General features: G+C 53.4%; 2 protein-coding genes across 3 annotated transcripts in view; one reads left to right on the forward strand and one right to left on the reverse strand.

Moving 5' to 3' along the window:
• CACNB1 (calcium voltage-gated channel auxiliary subunit beta 1) overlaps positions 1-7,462 on the reverse strand; it is a 28,620-nt gene extending 21,158 nt beyond the window's left edge. For both annotated transcript variants that reach the window (XM_023204279.1, XM_023204280.1), the window contains exons 1-3: positions 7,171-7,462; positions 4,639-4,725; positions 1,294-1,413 (exon numbers count right to left, since the gene is read on the reverse strand). In XM_023204279.1, coding sequence (XP_023060047.1) covers positions 1,294-1,413; positions 4,639-4,725; positions 7,171-7,254 — 291 coding nt within the window. In that variant the 5' untranslated portion in view covers positions 7,255-7,462. The remainder of the gene's footprint in view (positions 1-1,293; positions 1,414-4,638; positions 4,726-7,170) is intronic.
• Positions 7,463-10,385: 2,923 nt separating this feature from the next.
• On the forward strand, positions 10,386-14,860 carry RPL19 (ribosomal protein L19). Its single transcript, XM_023204281.2, has 6 exons — positions 10,386-10,486; positions 11,342-11,448; positions 12,447-12,569; positions 13,147-13,267; positions 14,234-14,344; positions 14,658-14,860. Exons 1-6 carry the CDS (start codon positions 10,482-10,484, stop codon positions 14,779-14,781), a joined length of 591 nt encoding a protein of 196 aa, XP_023060049.1. The 5' UTR covers positions 10,386-10,481; the 3' UTR covers positions 14,782-14,860.
• Positions 14,861-17,637: the final 2,777 nt, after the last annotated feature.

The raw sequence follows: 17,637 nt of genomic DNA on the forward strand, positions 1-17,637 counted from the left end.
TGCCATTCTCCTGTCTCAGCCTCCCGAGTAGCTGGGACTATAGGCGCCCGCCACCTCACCCAGCTAGTTTTTTTTTTTTTTTGGTATTTTTTAGTAGAGACGGGGTTTCACCGGTTTAGCCAGGATGGTCTCGATCTCCTGACCTTGTGATCCGCCCGTCTCGGCCTCCCAAAGTGCTGGAATTATAGGCTTGAGCCACCGTGCCTGGCTAAAATTAAATTAAAAAAAAAAACAATAATGACAGCAATGACCATTTAGTGTTCCAGGTACATGCTTCACACATATTCTCTCATTTATATTCATCACAAAAATAAAAAATCCTCTGAAGTTAAGTGGTATTATCATCTTCCTTTTAATGTGAATTTCCTAAGATCACACAGCTATTAAGAGTCAGGACCAGAGCCTGTAATCGCAGCACTTTGGAAGACTGAGGCTGGCTGATCACCTGAGATCGGGAGTTCAAGACCAGCCTGACCAACATGGAGTAACCCCATCTCTACTAAAAATACAAAATTAGCCGGGCATGGTGGAGCATGACTGTAATCCCAGCTACTCGGGAGGCTGAGGCAGGAGAATTGCTTGAACCCGGGAAAGGGAGGTTGCAGTGTGTCGAGATCGTGCCATTGCACTCTAGCCTGGGCAACAAAAGCGAAACTCCGTCTCACAAAAAGGAAAAAAAAAAAAAAGAGTCAGGACCAGGATTCCAGCCCAGAGGAAGTTTGATTCCAGGAAGACGTGGAGATTTTAGCACTGTCCCGGCGCAGTAGCTCACGCCTGTAATCCCAGCACTTTGGGAGGCTGAGGCAGGCAGATCACTTGAGGTCAGGAGTTTGAGAATAGCCTGGCCAACATGATAAAACCGCGTTTCTACTAAAAATACAAAAATTAGCCGGGCATGGTGGTGCACTCTGTAATCCCAGCTATTCGGGAGGCTGAGACAGGAGAATCACTTGAACTCGGGAGGCGGAGGTTGCAGTGAGCTGAGATCACGCCACTGCATTCCAGCCTGGGTGACAGAGCAAGACTGCATCTCAAAAAAAAAAAAGAAATTTTTAGCACTTCTCAAGCTCTTATTGTGTGTGGAAACAGTATAATAACAGGCACTTATTATACTTATTATACTGTATAAGCAGGCAGGTATTATAGCCCACATTGTGCAGGTGAAGGACAGAGGCGCAAGGTTCAGGGGTACCAGGAAGTGGCTGGGTCAAGACTTGGCCCTGGGTCTGCCCGGGCTCTCTCTACGGCCCAGGGAAATCATGCCAGCACAGCCCCTTCCCACATCTTTCTCACCTTGGCCTTCTCGAGCTGCGCTAATGCCTGGCGCTCTGCTTCCTTCCTTAAGGCTTCCCGGTCCTCCTCCAGAGATACATCAGAGTCCGATGGACGGCTAGTGTAGGACTCCGCTGAGCCCTGAAAATACAGGGAGCCAGATCAGGGCCATTGCTGCCTCTCCCAGCTCCTGGGCCTGGGAAGGCATGGAGGTGCCACCCATCATGGATGCTTCAAACCCCAGCCAGCCCAGCATGATGCCACAAGGGCTAAGAGAAGGTGGTATTAGGTGGAAGGGACGAGGAGCTGAGATTTCTCAGGCCCCTGGGGAAAGTGTGGCCCTAGTGAGGGTGACAGCAGCAAGCAGGAGATGAAGGCAGGCCCAAGGACAGCTGCTTGGGGCCCAGGGAGGGGTGGGAACCTGATAGGGGCACAAGGCAAGGGAGGAATGCCAGGGACGAGTCTCTACTCCCACTGCTCCTTCCCTCCCCTGCCCCCAGCACCCGCTGAGATAGACTCAGCCGAGGTCCAGTGGCATCCATTCCAGGGACTGCAGCCACCAGCTTCGGCCTGAGCTCTCTGCACTATCAGCTGCGGATGGCCTGCTCCACAGGATGGGGCCACCACAGATTTTGCCAGCTTCTGTTCAAGGGTAGAGGGAGATAGACTCCTACCTCCCCTGCTCCTTTAGCTGGTACTGCAAGAATCAAACTTCACTACTTAGAGCCCCAATCCTCAGGCTCTCCTAGGACACAAGAGAACCCAAGATTTCCAGGCTGGTGCAGACCGAAGAGGCAAGTTAAGAGCAGGATATGGGACAGGGCTTTCCCTGAGATGAGGGCTGCTGGGTGCCAGGCAGCTAGCTTTGACCACGGTGACCAGCCCAGAGCACAGGGACTCCTTTAGGGATGCACACCTATGTGTAAGACACATGTCGCCCATACAGACCTGGTAGTGGGAATGCATGTGCTTATTCACATGTGTGCGTGGATATGCAAGTACAAGTGTGTGGAGGAGGGTGTGCTCTATAGTTGGCTACATATGACCGCATGCGTAGAGCCACATGCGAGTGTATTGGCGGGGGGCTCCCAGACATCTATGACCCTGAGGGTGGGGGACATGTGAGGGCAGGAGTAAGGAAGTGTGGATTCGTGTGACTATGTGGGGTGGTGTTGGACAAGGCATAGGAGGTTATGTGGCAAAAGCAGAGGACTGCAGACATATAGGGGTTCTTTCCTGAGGGTATAAAAGGGTCACTTGGCCAGGAATGTCCATGAGTTTGGCATGGAGGGGACCTGGGAAAGACAGAAGACAAAGTCCCACCTCTCCCCAGGGGCCCCAGGTCATTAGCTGGTGCAGCTGTCCATCTCTTTCCCAGCCAAATCATGAAAATGGGAGACCCACAGGGGAAGGGTTGGGGTGGGGTGAGAGGCATGAAGGAGGGAGAGAAAACCAGCGTAGCTCCCACTCTCCACCCTGATGGGAGCACACAGAGTCAAAGAGCCAGGGAAACAGGGACACAGACTAGCAGAGAGGCACTCATCGACCCCAACACACACGCGGGCACGCGCATGCACACACACTCACCAACTCCAACACACACGCAGGCACACGCGTGCGCACACTCACCGACCCCAACACACACACAGTTACATGCACACAGACACACACATATGCAGACGCACATGTGCGGGCAGACACACACACACATATGCAGACACACAGGTGCACGTGGACGCACACGTAGGCACATGCACACATACACATATACAGACACACGCATGCGCATACACACGCACACATCAGAAATGGCAGAAGACAGGAAACAGTGAGGAGGCATGGAGACAGGCTGGAGGAAAGGCTGCCCTCCGCCAGCTTTCCTGAGAGGCTGTTCTACCCACCGCCACCCCACTCCATCCCCAGCTCACCACCATCAGGGTCCGGCTGGGCGCCTCCATCCCGGCGCCCTCAGTGCCTGGCCCTGCTGGCCTAGGGGGTGGCCCAAACTGCCCGTTCCCTCGGGGGCTCAGGTTACAAGCAGAGTTGCTACATGTGCAAACTGCTAGGGTATATTTAGCTCAGAGATGTGGCAAGGACTGCTCCCCCACCACTCCCCACCACCTACCGGGGATCAGAGCTGGGGAGCTAAAAGGAGGAAGAATTGGAGGCTGGGGTCTGACTCCCTGGCTTGGCAAACACTGAAGGAGCCAAGGTCCTTTTCTGCCAAGAGGGGCAATAAAAGCACAGCGTCATTCTTCCTAGCCCTGGCCAAGTCCTGCAACAGGAGGGATGAGGGAGTGATTGAAGAAAGGACTTCCTGTCTGTTCCTATACTTAGAAAAGACTAGAATGAAGCCTCCCCTTCCCGAAGCTCCCAAGTCAGACTGAGGCTCACATGTGCCAAGTGCTGTAGAGACAGAAGAATCAGAAAGAAGGGCCTCACTCTAATTAGTGGTGGATCCGCCTGGCATCACTCTCGCTCCCGGCCCAAGGTGGAAGGGAGGGGGCTCATCTCCAGAGGACCCCTCCTCTGTGCTGTCTTCTGCCCTCGAATGCCCTGCGCATTTCCTCTTCAATGCACGCCTTTTCCTTGTCTAATTCCAAGCCCCTCTCGCCTTTTTTGGGTACCAGGCTTTGGTGAGATGCTAAGTAGTCATAGCAACCACATGCGTCTCTCAGTGCCTCACCCTGAGCCTAAGACGGCCCAGGATTGACACAGAGATGAGAGCAGCCGCTTACTGACCGAGCACAGGAGACCCCAGAAAGCTATTCTCAGTTACACCCTTTCAGGCAGTGGTGCTGGGCTACCGTCTTCTCTATTATAAAATCAACAGCCTCATGCCTCAACCACCCCCATCCCTGTCACCATCACCCCTTCTCTGTGCTTCTTCGATAGTCATGTCTTGAGGTGAGGAGCGTGTTTCCCTGACCAGGACCTCACCGGGACTACAGGGACCCAAACATCCTCGCTCTGCTTTTCCTAGGACCTGCCTCCACCCTACCCTGTCACAGATTCTGGGGGAGGACATGGAAGCAGACAGCCGGCAGGGGGAGTGGGTGACAGCCCGAAGCAAGCTAGAGGGAGGCAGGCCAGGCTGTCCCTGAATGAGATGACGCAGGCCAGCAGGCAGCAGGGGAGGGTGCCTGGTGCTGGGGGAGGGGCCGGGCAGGGGCGGGGGCTGAGTGAGTGGGTGCAGCTGACAGCACATCCAGGAGAGGTCATGGGGTGTCAGGGTGATGGGGTGGCTCCAGGAAGGTGACAAATGGCACAGGGAAGGGTGCCTGGAGAATACCGCAGACCTGGCTCACCAATGCTGGTCTCTACCAACCAGCCACCTCCCTCCTCTCTGCCCAGCCTCCCCATTACCTGGCGGACAAAGCTGTTGGATGTGGTATCTGAGGACGTGCTCCCATCCGACCGTTTGAATCGCCCTTTCCTCTTGCTGTATTTGCCCTGGAGAGGCCAGGAAAGGAACAAGAGCAGAATCAGAAGGGCCCTTTCCCAACCCTCATCTTGCCAGCCCCAGAGCTACAGCCAAGCTTGGGAACAGCATTCCCAGATCCGAAGAGCCCTACCCCCAACCCCCTGCACCTTCCTCCTGAGGTGGTACGGCCCAAGGGGAGGGAGGGTCTCCCATCCTCATACAGAGGACCCAGAGCACAGCCAGGAGTGGGGACCAATGCAAGAGAGCCCCAGAGGCCTACATGGAAACCGCCAAACCAAGCTAGAGAGGCTGGGAATGGGGGAGGCACAGAGAAGCTGGAGGCTCATTAGGCAGCAGAGCTAATTAAGATGCTGGGCAGGCTGCAGAGGCCTCCGAGGAAGGGAGAGGCAGCCGGCAGTGCTGGGTGTGTGGGGGGAGAGAGCGGGAAAGTCCCCCCCACTCCCCCTCCGCAGGAGCAGAGCAGGGCTGTTTGTGTTGGTGGCCCCCAGAGAGGAGGAACTGCCAACCCAGGGCCCAGCCTGGCTTCTCCCCTGTGCCCAACTCTTCCTTTGCTATTCACAGAGTAGGAAGGGGATGACAGCTCTCTTGGAGACTCAGAGCCAGATTTCTGGGGAGGGAGTAGGGGCATGGAACTGTATTTGGAGAGTAAACATCCAGCTCGATCCCTGGCACCATAGGGGCAGATTTTGCTCCCCACTCTCATCCCTTGCCCAGACAGGACTTTTTCTCAGCTCCCTCTCTCACAATCACAGTAACTACAACCCTCCTCAAGGAGGCAAGAGGGATGAAGCTTCTACCTGTGGCCCCCAGCTGCCACTGCCAAAGCCCCATGTGCATAGTACCCATCAGGCTACATCAATCTAAATGTCCCTTGGCCCCGCCCCACATGAGCCTAGGACACAGCCCCACAGATCCCTAGCAGGTAGACTGGCTCAGTCTCACAGACCCAGCTCCTGGCTCAGCCTGACCATTCAGGAAGCAACAGGTTCAGGTTAAGGGCGTCAGGTATTTCCAGGCCTCCTGTAAGAAGAGCTCCTTCTGGCCCTCCCCATCTCGTAGGCGCACACACACTTGGCCTCAGCCCAGTCCAGAATGGGGAGAGTGAGTGAGGACTCAGACTTCCAAGTCCCTGCTCTCAGTCTCCATCCTAGACCTTCTTTGGCCAAAGAACCTGGAGGGGCCATGACCAGACTGGGGGCTTTGGCTGCTGGGATCAGGGTACAAGAAAAAGGATGGAAAATGGGAGAGGAGGGCACCTAGGAACCTTTCCAAGATCCTCCTCTCCCCGCCCTTCTCTGAAACCAGACCTATACCCCAACTCTAGTTCTGATGCTCCCTACAAACCTAAGAGGATTCCCCAGTGAATCCCAGACACCACCCTCCCCCCACACTGTCAGGCTGGGCAAAGGGAGTGGCACTCAGAGGGACAGGGGACAGCTGAAAGGAAGGCCCCAGTCAGCTGCCTCCCAGGCTCAAAGGGGCCTGGGGTGGAGGAAGGTATTTTTAGGTCTGACTTGACCCCTCTACATACCCATCAGTCACATTATCATGGTGGTTACAGCTGGTGGCCACAGTAACAGAAGAGTTAATGCTATCCTTGGAGAAGGACAGTCCCAAAGAAATCCCCTGGCGCGACCATCCCAGAGCCTGCTGGTCACCCCATGGGAACCCACCGCGCCCAAGACTGCCACTTCCTAGGGGTTACCAGGGGCGTAAGAAAAGTGTGCGGGTGGGGATGGAGAAGTAGACCCCTCCCCCAGGTAAAACAGCTCTTCCCCTTCCCGGGCAGTGAGTTGGCATCCATCCAACTTTCCAAACTTTGGAGGCGTTTTCGGGGCGGGGGTGGGGGTGGGGTAAGTCAACGTGGGTGTGGGGGGAAGGGAGCAGGTCCAACATGGAGATGGAGCCCAGGTGGCTGGGAGGGGACCTCGCCCGGAGTTGCCCCTTTCTCCACCCTCAAGAACCAGTGTCTACGGCTTTGAAGGCCTGTTTGCATTTGGCACCGCCCTCTGACCATCGCCTCGGCCACCTCCTCGTGCCACCCCCGCTCCACCCACACCCGCCTGGCACCCCCGAGCGTGCTCTGCGTCGCCCCCCTTGCCTGGCTCGCTTTCTAGCCTCCTTCAACCTCCCCTTCTCAAGGCCCAGATCCCACCACCACCAGCACCCCTACGCTCAGCTGCTGCCCAAGTGGCAGGAACCTTGACGCGGGGGAGACAAGGAGGCGAGGGTGACAGGCAGCCCACCCGCCCCCTCCCCGCTCCGCAGCATCGCCACCCAGCCCCAGGCCCAGAGCCCATCAAGCACAACCTGCAAGGATCGGGGACGCGCAGGCATCCCTCTCCCCTTCGCGCCCGGCATATAACCCCTTCCTCTCCCGCGCCTCTCGAGCCGACCTCAACACTGTCCGTGGAAGCGGCCCCCTCCTCTCGGGCCGGGCCACCACGCCTCACCTGCGGGCTGGGGTCGAAGACCTCCATGGGGATCTCCTGGGAGGGTGGGTAAGGGCCCCGGGACATGCCGGTCTTCTGGACCATGGAGAGGAGCCTCCCCTCCCGCCGCCGGCCCGGCCCAGCCGGGCGCCCTCAGCGCATGGGAGAGGCCGTGGGAGCCGAGAGCAGCGCGGCGCAGCCAGCACCCGGTCCAGTCACCCAGCTCGGCCTTAGGCTACCTCCTTCCTGCCTTCCCTCGCTCCTCCCGCTCTCTCCACTGCCGCCGCCGCCTCCCCAGCAGGCTCAGCATCTCCCCGCGCCCCTCCCTCGCTCCCTCCCTCCGCCCGCCCCGGCCCCGCCCCTCCCAATCCCTCCTCCGGCTCGGCGCACACAATGGGCGTGCGGCAAGCTGGGAGGCAATCGCCTCTGGGCTCTAGAGGGCCGCAGGTGGGCCTCTGACTGGCCGTGGGGTGCAGGCGGCCCGCGGGGCGGGAAGGGAGAAACTAGGCGTGGATACTTGGGGGAGGGGTGGGGGGGGCGGTCTACCAGTGGATGCCGAGCGCCGATGGGGATGAAGCGCGGATTGGCATGGCTAGCACCGCCCCCCTTTTGTCTCAAACCTATCTTCCTGCGGGTCCCCCCAACCCACTCCTGTTTGGGCCACCGGAACTTCCCGGTCCCGGTGATCCTGGGACCTGGCTTTAACTCCTTTCTACCGAGTGCGGGGCCCAGGCTGCCTCAAACCAAACAGAAAAGCCTCTTCCCCTCCAACATGGCTCTGGGGCTGCCGGTGGGAGGCTGAGGCTGAGATGGGGAGGGTCTCCAACAGCGACAGCAAAAGAAATCCCAGGGGTCCAGGACTTCTGCCCTAATCGGTCACTAGGATACACCCCCCGACACCTGACCCGCTCTTCCAAAAGGCCATGAATGGGGCTGGGCGAAGTCCCTGCTGTTGGATGAGAAAAGAGGAAGCAATATGGAGCCGAGAAAGAAGAGGCTGGTAAAATCAGATCTCATGACCTTTGACCTAGAATTGCTCCACATTTACCCCTGATTTAGGGACACACATCCAAGGTCTGGACTCCACCCATCATGACAGGTGGAGAGAGGAGGAATAGGACATTCTGGGCAATAGACCTTGGTGCCAATTTGGCTCAGGCTGTTTCTGGTTGTATAGCCCTGGACAAATCACCTCTCTAAGCACCAGTTTTCTCCTCTCCTATAAAATGTGGTTGCTGGTACTGTGGAGTCTGTGTCACCTGGGATTATTGGGAGGATGAGGGAATTAAATGAATTGCTAGGGTGTTTGGAGAAGCTGTAAGTTTCAATGAAGGGGTCAGCCATGACAGGAGGACCCATTCCCTCCCTACTCCACCCCTGCTCCTGCTCCACAGAAAAGAGAGGTGGAGAAGACCCTTTCCAGGTCAAGTGACCTTAAAATAAGGCCACCAGCTTGCTGTGTTCTGCAGGAGAGGAGACTATGGGACTCCTCCTCCTCACCTCTGATAACAAGTGAATGGCCAGTCTGTCATTCCTCTGATCACAACACCTTGGGGAAGGAGGAGCAGTGAGTGAAGATAAAGCCCATTAGAAACGTTCCAGGAGAGCTCCAATCCTGAGCAGGGCTTCCACCTGCCCCTTGGAGACGAGAAAGCCTGGCATAACCGCAAAAGCATGGGCTTTGCAATCAGAAATACCTGCGTTCTCAATCTGTTACCTCAGCTGTAAAATGAGGGCAACGCTAATTGCATCGTTGTGAGGAAGTAGCATAAATGTTGCTTCCCTTTCTCTTTCTTCTACTTTCTCAGCCAGTAAAGTTGAGATGAAACGGTAGGGTGATCAGCGGGAACCAATGATGAGTTGGAGCCTCAATTCAGAGGTAGACTTCTTAAACCCCAGAATGCTCTCCTTGGATTTTTGCATTGGGTGTTCCAGATCAGAAGATTTTTTTTTTTTTTTTTTTTTTTTGAGACAGAGTCTCACTCTGTTGCCCAGGCTGGAGTGCAGTCACACAATCTCGGCTCACTGCAACCTCCGCCTCCTGGGTTCAAGCGATTCTCCTGCCTCAGCCTCCCCAGTAGCTGGAACAAGCATGCGCCGCTACGCCCGGCTAATTTTTGTATCTTTAGTGGAGACAGGGTTTCGCCATGTTGGCCAGGCTGGTCTCGAACTCCTGACCTCAAGTGATCCACCCGCTTTGGCCTCCCAAAGTGCTGGGATTACAGGCGTGAGCCATCGAGCCTCGCCCAATTTTTTTTTTGTTTGTTTTATTTTTACTTTCTGCAATCATTCATTCATTCAGCCAGTGCAGTATTGTGAGCCAAACAAGCCTATGACCCTAGTTCTCGCCCTCCCAGAGCTTGCTGTCTTTTTTTTTTTTTTTTTTTTTTTTTGAGACGGAGTCTCGCTCTGTGGCCCAGGCTGGAGTGCAATGGCTGGATCTCAGCTCACTGCAAGCTCCGCCTCCCAGGTTTACGCCATTCTCCTGCCTCAGCCTCCCGAGTAGCTGGGACTACAGGCGCCCGCCACCTCGCCCGGCTAGGTTTTATATTTTTTAGTGGAGACGGGGTTTCACCGTGTTAGCCGGGATCGTCTCGGCCTCCCAAAGTGCTGGGATTACAGGCTTGAGCCACCGCGCCCGGCCGAGCTTGCTGTCTTAATGCCTTCCTTTGCTAATTGCTAACGTTATCTCACGTAATTTCCACAACTGATGATAGAAACATTGGGATTAGGTCCACTTTACAGAGGAGGAAATTGAGGCACCAAGAAATTAAAGACCCGCAGCGGCGTAAAAACACTAACATCTTTTAGTGATCTATTCTGCACTCTAGGGGTTTTCAATCTACTAAGAGAGTGAATAAGAGGTCGCCTTTGTCTGATACCTGTTGTCATTCTCTCTTGCTTCTTCAACTGACTTTTTTTCTCAGCTAATAAAACATCCACCCACAACCGCCCGAACGCCTGCAAACACCAAGCCACTCTAGCAAAACCTCTCTCACTCCGCCTGCGCAATCCAGCTGATTTCCGGTTAAAATAACCACGTGATCGCGTACCCTTGCTGCGCATGTCTAGTAGGAAGTGGGACTATACCACTTTCCCTACGAAAGGGATACATTTTCTATGTTTTTAAGTTTAAAACCGATTTCCGATATTAGGCTTTTATCATTTCAGGCCTATACGGAGGCTATGAGTGAGTTTGGTGTGGCGGAAGATGAAAGAACCGGACGGGAATACGGACGAAATTGGAGAGGGGTTTGGGCTCTCCCCTTCTCAGATAATGGGAGGAGCCGGTCCGGAACGAGCTCTTTCTTTTCGCTGCTGCGGCCGCAGCCATGAGGTGAGGGCGCGCTGGTCTGCAGCAGGCGCTGACGGTTTTCGGCGGGGAACTGTTGGGCTTGGGACCGCAGCCAGGGTTGGGGGAGATGAAATGGAAGCCGCCCTAAAGCGGCCGGTCTCGGGGTTTGGGGTAGGCCGGAGCACTCTCGTCCCGGGCCTCCGGGGTGGGGGGGGCGGGGAGCGTCGCAGCAGCTGAGACCCGGAAAAGGCTGCCTCGGCTGGCGGCGCGCCGCACGTGTCCGGGCGACCCACGCGAACAAAGCAAACGTAGCAAACGGGACCGAGCCTTGGACCCTTTCTTGCTTGGCACGCCCGGAGCGGAGCAGATCTGTGCTTTCGCGTGATGTAGGGCAAGTCTAGTGTAGGCCCCAGGCCTCCGACTGCTCAGAGAGGTCATCTCTAACTCCTGACGCCTCCCACTCCTTTGGCCATTCATAAAGGAAATCTCTACAAATGGCCGAATGAGGCTTGTGGCTGTGATAAAACGGGAAAATGAGCCCAGAAAACATTAACTTGCCTGCATTGCTAGACTAGAAATCAGGTCTATTCGCCCCGAATATTTTTCAAACGCTGAGTTTGAAATGGCATAAGCCCCCTATTCATTCCAGTAAGTCCTTGACTTGACTTTCCAGAGAAGAAACGCGAACGTGAGGCTCCAAGAGGTGAAGGCATAGAGTGGATTTTGAAGTCTAAACCCAAGGGGACCAGCTGCACAGCCCAGAGCCTTAAAGATGATTTAGGGAAGAGTCTTATTTCGCGGCTGTCGTGTGGGTCGCAGAGGGCAGGTCTTGATGGGGACGTTCATTCTTGCCCAGGAGTGGCTTTCAGTGTCTAATCATGTTTTCTGTGTGTCTAGTATGCTCAGGCTTCAGAAGAGGCTCGCCTCTAGTGTCCTCCGCTGTGGCAAGAAGAAGGTCTGGTTAGACCCCAATGAGACCAATGAAATCGCCAATGCCAACTCCCGTGAGTACCTGGGATCTGTCTCTTCACCCTACTTCCTTCTTTTGTCCTGCGTCATATGAACGATAACACAGTTGTGTTGACTTTTTTTTTTTTTTTTTTGGAGACAGTCTGGTTCTGTTGCCCAGGCTGGAGTGTAGTGGTGCCATCTTATCGTTGCAACCCCTGCTCCCAGGCTCAAGTGATTCTCCCGCCTCAGCCTCCTGAGTAGCTGGGATTAGAGGTGTGCACTACCACGCCCAGCTAATTTACTCTTTATTTTTTATTTTATTTTTTATGAAACAGAGTCTCACTTTGTCACCCGGACTGGAGTGCAGTGGTAGGATCTCAGCTCACTGCAACCTCTGCCTCCCAGGTTCAAGCGATTCTCCTGCCTCAGTCCCAAGCTGGGACTGAGGCACGTGCCACCACACCCAGCTAATTTTTGTATCTTTAGTAGAGAGGGGGTTTCATCATATTGGTCAGGCTGATCTCAAACTCCTGACCTCAGGTGATCTGCCTACCTTAGCCTCCCAGAGTACTGGGATTACAAACATAAGCCAGCATACCTAGCCTGTGTTGACTCTTTACAAACCTAGGAAGGTACATTCAGAGTATCTATAAACTGGAGGAGTCATTGTATCAGGCTTGTTATTTTGAGTGTGCTGTAATATATTTAAAAGGTAGAAATGGCTAGCCATGGTGGCAGGCATCTGTAATCCCAGCTACTTGGGAAGCTAAGGCAGGAGGATTGTGAGCCCAAGAATTCAAGACCGACCTGGGCAACATAGGGAGACTGTCTCAGACAAAGAGTATCTCTCACAACTTCTGTTTGTGAAGGAAAAAGAAAAGATAGAGGTTTTTTGGATTTTCGAACGCAAGAAACAAACAAGTTCCAGTGTTTCTATCCTTTTTGAGAGCATGGGGCCAAGAATGTGAGCAGTGTCTGTGGCCTGGCCTATTTGGATTCTGGGATGTGCTTGGGCCCCAGTTGACTGACCAGGTGCATTATGCTTTCCCAGGTCAGCAGATCCGAAAGCTGATCAAAGATGGGCTGATCATCCGCAAGCCTGTGACAGTCCATTCCCGGGCGCGATGCCGGAAAAATACCTTGGCCCGCCGCAAGGGCAGGCACATGGGCATAGGTAAGTGTGGTCGTCTTCTCCTAAGAAATGATAGGTGCTGGCATCTATGCTGAAATATATTCAGGATCTAAGCACTGTGTCTCATCTCGAGCCCATTTCTTACTCCTTGATATTTGATGTGTTTTCTGCCTGTGTGCAAATCAGAAAGTTGGTGCTGGTGTTGGAAGTGAGAGTATCCCTGGTAGGAGGTCACGTTTACTAAGTCCCTACCTACACTATGCCAAGGATTCTGCTGGGTCCTTGAGAATGTGGTCCATCTGAACTCTTAAAATTGCTTTCTAGTGTCAGAATGATTGAAGGAAGCTCCTTGCAACGTGCTTGCTACCTTGGTGCACTGCCTGTTAAACCCACATTCTGTATGAAGTAAATGGGGAATTATTGCCATATTTGTGCTTCCTTTAAAATTGAATAAACGAAAGAACTTACGTAGTTGGGAATCATCATCTGGAAGATGAAAGTAATGCTACTTAAAATGAGGTTGTGAGGATTAGATGAGTTAAGACCCTGACTTGAAACTTGGTGTGCTGTACACAGTGGACCTGGGTAATGGCCCATTCCTAACTCATCTTCTCCACAGGTAAGCGGAAGGGTACAGCCAATGCCCGAATGCCAGAGAAGGTCACGTGGATGAGAAGAATGAGGATTCTGCGCCGGCTGCTCAGAAGATACCGTGAGTCTAAGAAGATTGATCGCCACATGTAAGTACACCGTCTTGGGCCCAGTACCCATTTGCTGCTTTGATGGCTAGTTCATTTTCCAGAGTGGTTTTTGTTTTGTTTGTTTTTTGTTTTTTGTTTGAGATGGAGTCTTGCTCTGTCACCCAGGTTGGAGTGCAGTGGCGTGATCTCAGCTCACTGCAGCCTCCACCTCCTGGGTTCAAGTTATTCTCCTGCCTCAGCTTCCTGAGTAGCTGGGACTACAGGCATGTGCCACCATACCTGGCTAATTTTTTTTTTTTTTTTTTCATTTTTAGTAGAGACGGGGTTTCACTATGTTAGCCAGGATGGTCTCGATCTCCTGACCTTGTGATCCATCCACCTTGGCCTCCCAAAGTGCTGGGATTACAGGCGTGAGCCACCGCGCCCAGCCCACAGAGATCTGTCTTGCTGGCCTTGGGTAGGGAGCTTTTTTTGGAGACAGAGTCTCGCTCTGTCACTCAGGATGGAATGCAGTGGCATGATCTTGGCTCACTGCAGCCTCTGCTTTCCAGGTTCAAGCACTTCGCCTGCCTCATCCTCTCGAGTACCTGGAATTACAAGCATGCACCACCATACCTGGCTAATTTTTGTATTTTTAGTAGAGATGGAGTTTTGCCATTGGCCAGACTGGTCTCGAACTCCTGGCCTCAAGTGACACACCCACATCTCAGCCTCTGAAAGTGCTCAGATTACAGGCCTGAGCTACTACGCCCAGCCATGGGTAGGGAGCGTTTCTAAGAAAGTTTTTCTATTCTGGTCTTTCTTTTTTTCCCCATATGCCATCAGGATAGCCCAACAGTTTATTTGCCAGGCAAGTTCTATCTAGGAGCTGCACACAAAAAAAGTAATGGTTTAGGAAGTAATTCGTGCAGCAGTAGGAGAAAAGGAATCTACAAGCTTAGTGACTTTGGGTGGAGGAACAGCTCCATTACCGACCATCATCTCTTCGCTCTGCGTACCCTGCAGGTATCACAGCCTGTACCTGAAGGTGAAGGGAAATGTGTTCAAAAACAAGCGTATTCTCATGGAACACATCCACAAGCTGAAGGCAGACAAGGCCCGCAAGAAGCTCCTGGCGTAAGTTTCTTTTTAGAGTCTTAGGGGAAAGTTCTTTGACCTTTGAGAGTTGTTCTTAGATATTTAAAATGTGCCAATGCTTAAGTCTTGACTTGCACGCAGTCTGTCATAGGAATATAGCTGTTCCCTTAGAGGCACCCACTCCTGTCTCACAGGGACTGTAGAGGTTAGTTGAAGCAGGAGCCCTTGGTGGGCCCCCCAACTCATTCCTGAAGCTGACTAGGCTCAAAGGGAGAGGTCTAGGGATGTGTTTCTATTTCCCCAGCATCTCATCTCTTCCCAAACTGACCCGTCTTTTCTCTTCCCTGGCCAGTGACCAGGCTGAGGCCCGCAGGTCTAAGACCAAGGAAGCACGCAAGCGCCGTGAAGAGCGCCTCCAGGCCAAGAAGGAGGAGATCATCAAGACTTTGTCCAAGGAGGAAGAGACCAAGAAATAAAAGCTCCCCCTTTGTCTGTACATACTGGCCTCTGTGATTACATAGATCAGCCATTAAAATAAAACAAGCCTTTATCTGCTTTCCTCTCTGCTGCTTGCAAGGTTTACGGCTGCTCAGTGAGGGTTGGTTTTTTTGTTGTTTTTTGTTGTTGTTGTTGTTGAGATGAGTCTCAGGGGCCCAGGCTTGGGTCCAGTGGTGCGGCCTTGGCTCACTGCAAACTCCACCTCCCAGGTTCAAGCGATTCTCCTGCCTCAGCCTCCCGAGTAGCTGGGATTACAGGCATGTGCCACCATGCCCGGCTAATTTTTGTATTTTTAGTAGAGACTGGGTTTCACTGTTGGCCAGGTTGATCTCGAACTCCTGACCTCAAGTGATGCATCTGCCTCAGCCTCCCAAAGTGCTGGGATTGCAGGTGTAAGCCATGGCACCTGGCCTGCTCACCGAGTCTTTTACCTTTAGTAGGATGGTAGAGAAGGAATGGCTTTTATCCAAGCCTCCCAAATACTGTGCTTCAGAGCACGAGTAACACCTAAGAATTGGTCTCAGAATGTTGGTTGGGACCAGCAGTCGTGATGTCAGTTAAGGAATCAGTCTTTACAGAAGCCAAAGGAAGTACTTAATGTGTTTATGCTTCTCAGCTGACAAGTTGGGGTTGCAAATGGGACCTGAGCTTGGACTACTGGTACTACCTAAGCTGTCACTAAACAGCTTTATTGAGATACAGTTGAAACTTGAGACAGAGTTGCCCTGTCGCCCAGGCTGGAGTGCAGTCAGCAATCCCCGGCTCCTGGGTTCAAGCAATTCTTCCTGCCCCAGCCTCCTGAGTAGTCAGGATGACAGGCACCGACCACCATGCCTGGCTAACATTTGTATTTCTTAGTAGAGATGGGATTTCACCATGTTGGTCAGGCTGGTCCTGAACTCCTGACCTCAGGTGATCACCCACCTCCCAAAGTGCTGGGATTACAGGTGTGAGCCACTGTGTCCAACCCCCTACCTCTTTCAGGGATGTAATGGGCTGATGAGAAAGGGCAAGACCTGAGTGGGAATGGCAGGTTGGCTATGGTGTCAGGGCCAGCTGACCCCTCCTAGCTCTGCCTCTGGCGTCCTCATCCCTTTCTGTGCAGGATGGGCACGTGGGTAGCAGAAGGCAGGGAAGTGCACACTTAAAAAATGTCCCCAGGAGGCCGGGCACAGTGGCTCAGGCCTGTAATCCCAGCACTTTGGTAGGTTGAGGTGGGCGGATATCTGAGGTCGGGAGTTCGAGACCAGCCTAACCAAAGTGGAGAAAACCCATCTTTACTAAAAATACAAAATTAGCCAGATGTGGCACATACCTGTAATCCCAGCTACTTGGGAGGCTGAGGCAGGAGAATCACTTGAACTGGGAGGCAGAGGTTGCAGTGAGTCGAGCGTACCATTGCACTCCAGCCTGGGCAATAAGAGTGAAACTCCATCTCAAAAAAAAAAAGAAAAAATGTCCTGAGGACCCCCCATCATATGCATCAGAGCCTGGGATGAGAGGACACTGACTTGTGGATCACCCTTGTCACGAGCGGCCGGCGTGTGTTTTACCCATTAGCTCTTGCCCTTTGAAGTGGGGAAGCCCAGGCCTAGAAAGGGAAGTGTCTTGGCCAAGCTCCCAGCTTGGTGTGTGGGACACCTACTTCCAAGGCCTGGCCCAGAGGAGGAGGGGTATTGTTGGAGACCGCCCACCCCCAACCCCTCCATGCAGTAGAGAGATGACAGTAAGGAGAAGCTGGGTGTGGTGGCTTAAGCCTGTAATCCCAGCACTTTTGGAGGCCAAATGGGAGAACTGCTTGAGCCCAGGAGTTTGAGACTAGCCTGGGCAACATGGCGAAAACCCATCTCTACAAAAAATACAAAATTTAGCCCGGCATGGTGGTGTGCCCCTGTAGTCCGAGCTACTCGGGAGGCTGAGGTGGGGGGATCACCTGAACCCAACAGGTGGAAGCTGCAGTGAGCTAAAATTGTACCACTGCACTCCAGCCTTGGTGACAGAGCCAGACCCTGTCCCCCCGCCCCCAACCAAAAAAAAAAAAAAATGGCAGGAAGAAGAATGAGGTAACCCAATATAGGACCCTCCCGGTATTCCAGAGCCTGCAGCGCAGAAGCTGGTTTCCACCCTGGGCCAGGAGATGGTGCTACTCGCTCACAGGTCGATGCAGGTGTCAGCTGCTGCCTCACTGGAGTTATTTTTCTGGTTCTATTTTTGCTTGTTTTGGGGGGTGGGAGAAAGAGATGGGTTATGAAGTTGTAGGAACCTACCTCTTGGAAGGCCTTGGGTTTCCCCCACTTCTTCACCTCACCCCAGGACTGAAGTTGGCCTCTTTCCATCGTGGGCCTCCAACCCCTTCCCAGGCCAGTGCCTAGGAGGGATCCACTCCCACAGGAGTCCCAAGCAGAAAGAACCCCTAAAGTAACTGCTTAGCCTTGGGAAAATCTGATTAAAAGATGTGTCCTCCTGTTTCCTTATTTATGGAAAAAGAAAAAAGATGTGTCGTGCCAGGCACATTGGTGTGAGCCTGTAGTCCCAGTTATTCTGGAGGCTGACAGGGAATGGCTACTTGAGCCCAGGAGTTTGGGGCTGCAGTGAGCTATGACAGTGCCTGTGAATAGACACTGCATCCCAGCCTGAGCAACATAATAAGACCCTGTCTCTAAAACAAAAATATCAACAATAATTTGTAGGCTGGGTGCGGTGGATCAGGCTCGTAATCCCAGCACTTTGGGAGGCAGAGGTGGGTGTATAATTTGAGGTCAAGAGTTCGAGACCAGTGGCCGGGTACAGTGGCTCACGCCTGTAATTCCAGCACTTTGGGAGGCCAAGGTGGG

This window comes from Piliocolobus tephrosceles, chromosome 16, assembly GCF_002776525.5.
Source record: "Piliocolobus tephrosceles isolate RC106 chromosome 16, ASM277652v3, whole genome shotgun sequence".
Lineage (NCBI taxonomy): Eukaryota > Metazoa > Chordata > Mammalia > Primates > Cercopithecidae > Piliocolobus > Piliocolobus tephrosceles.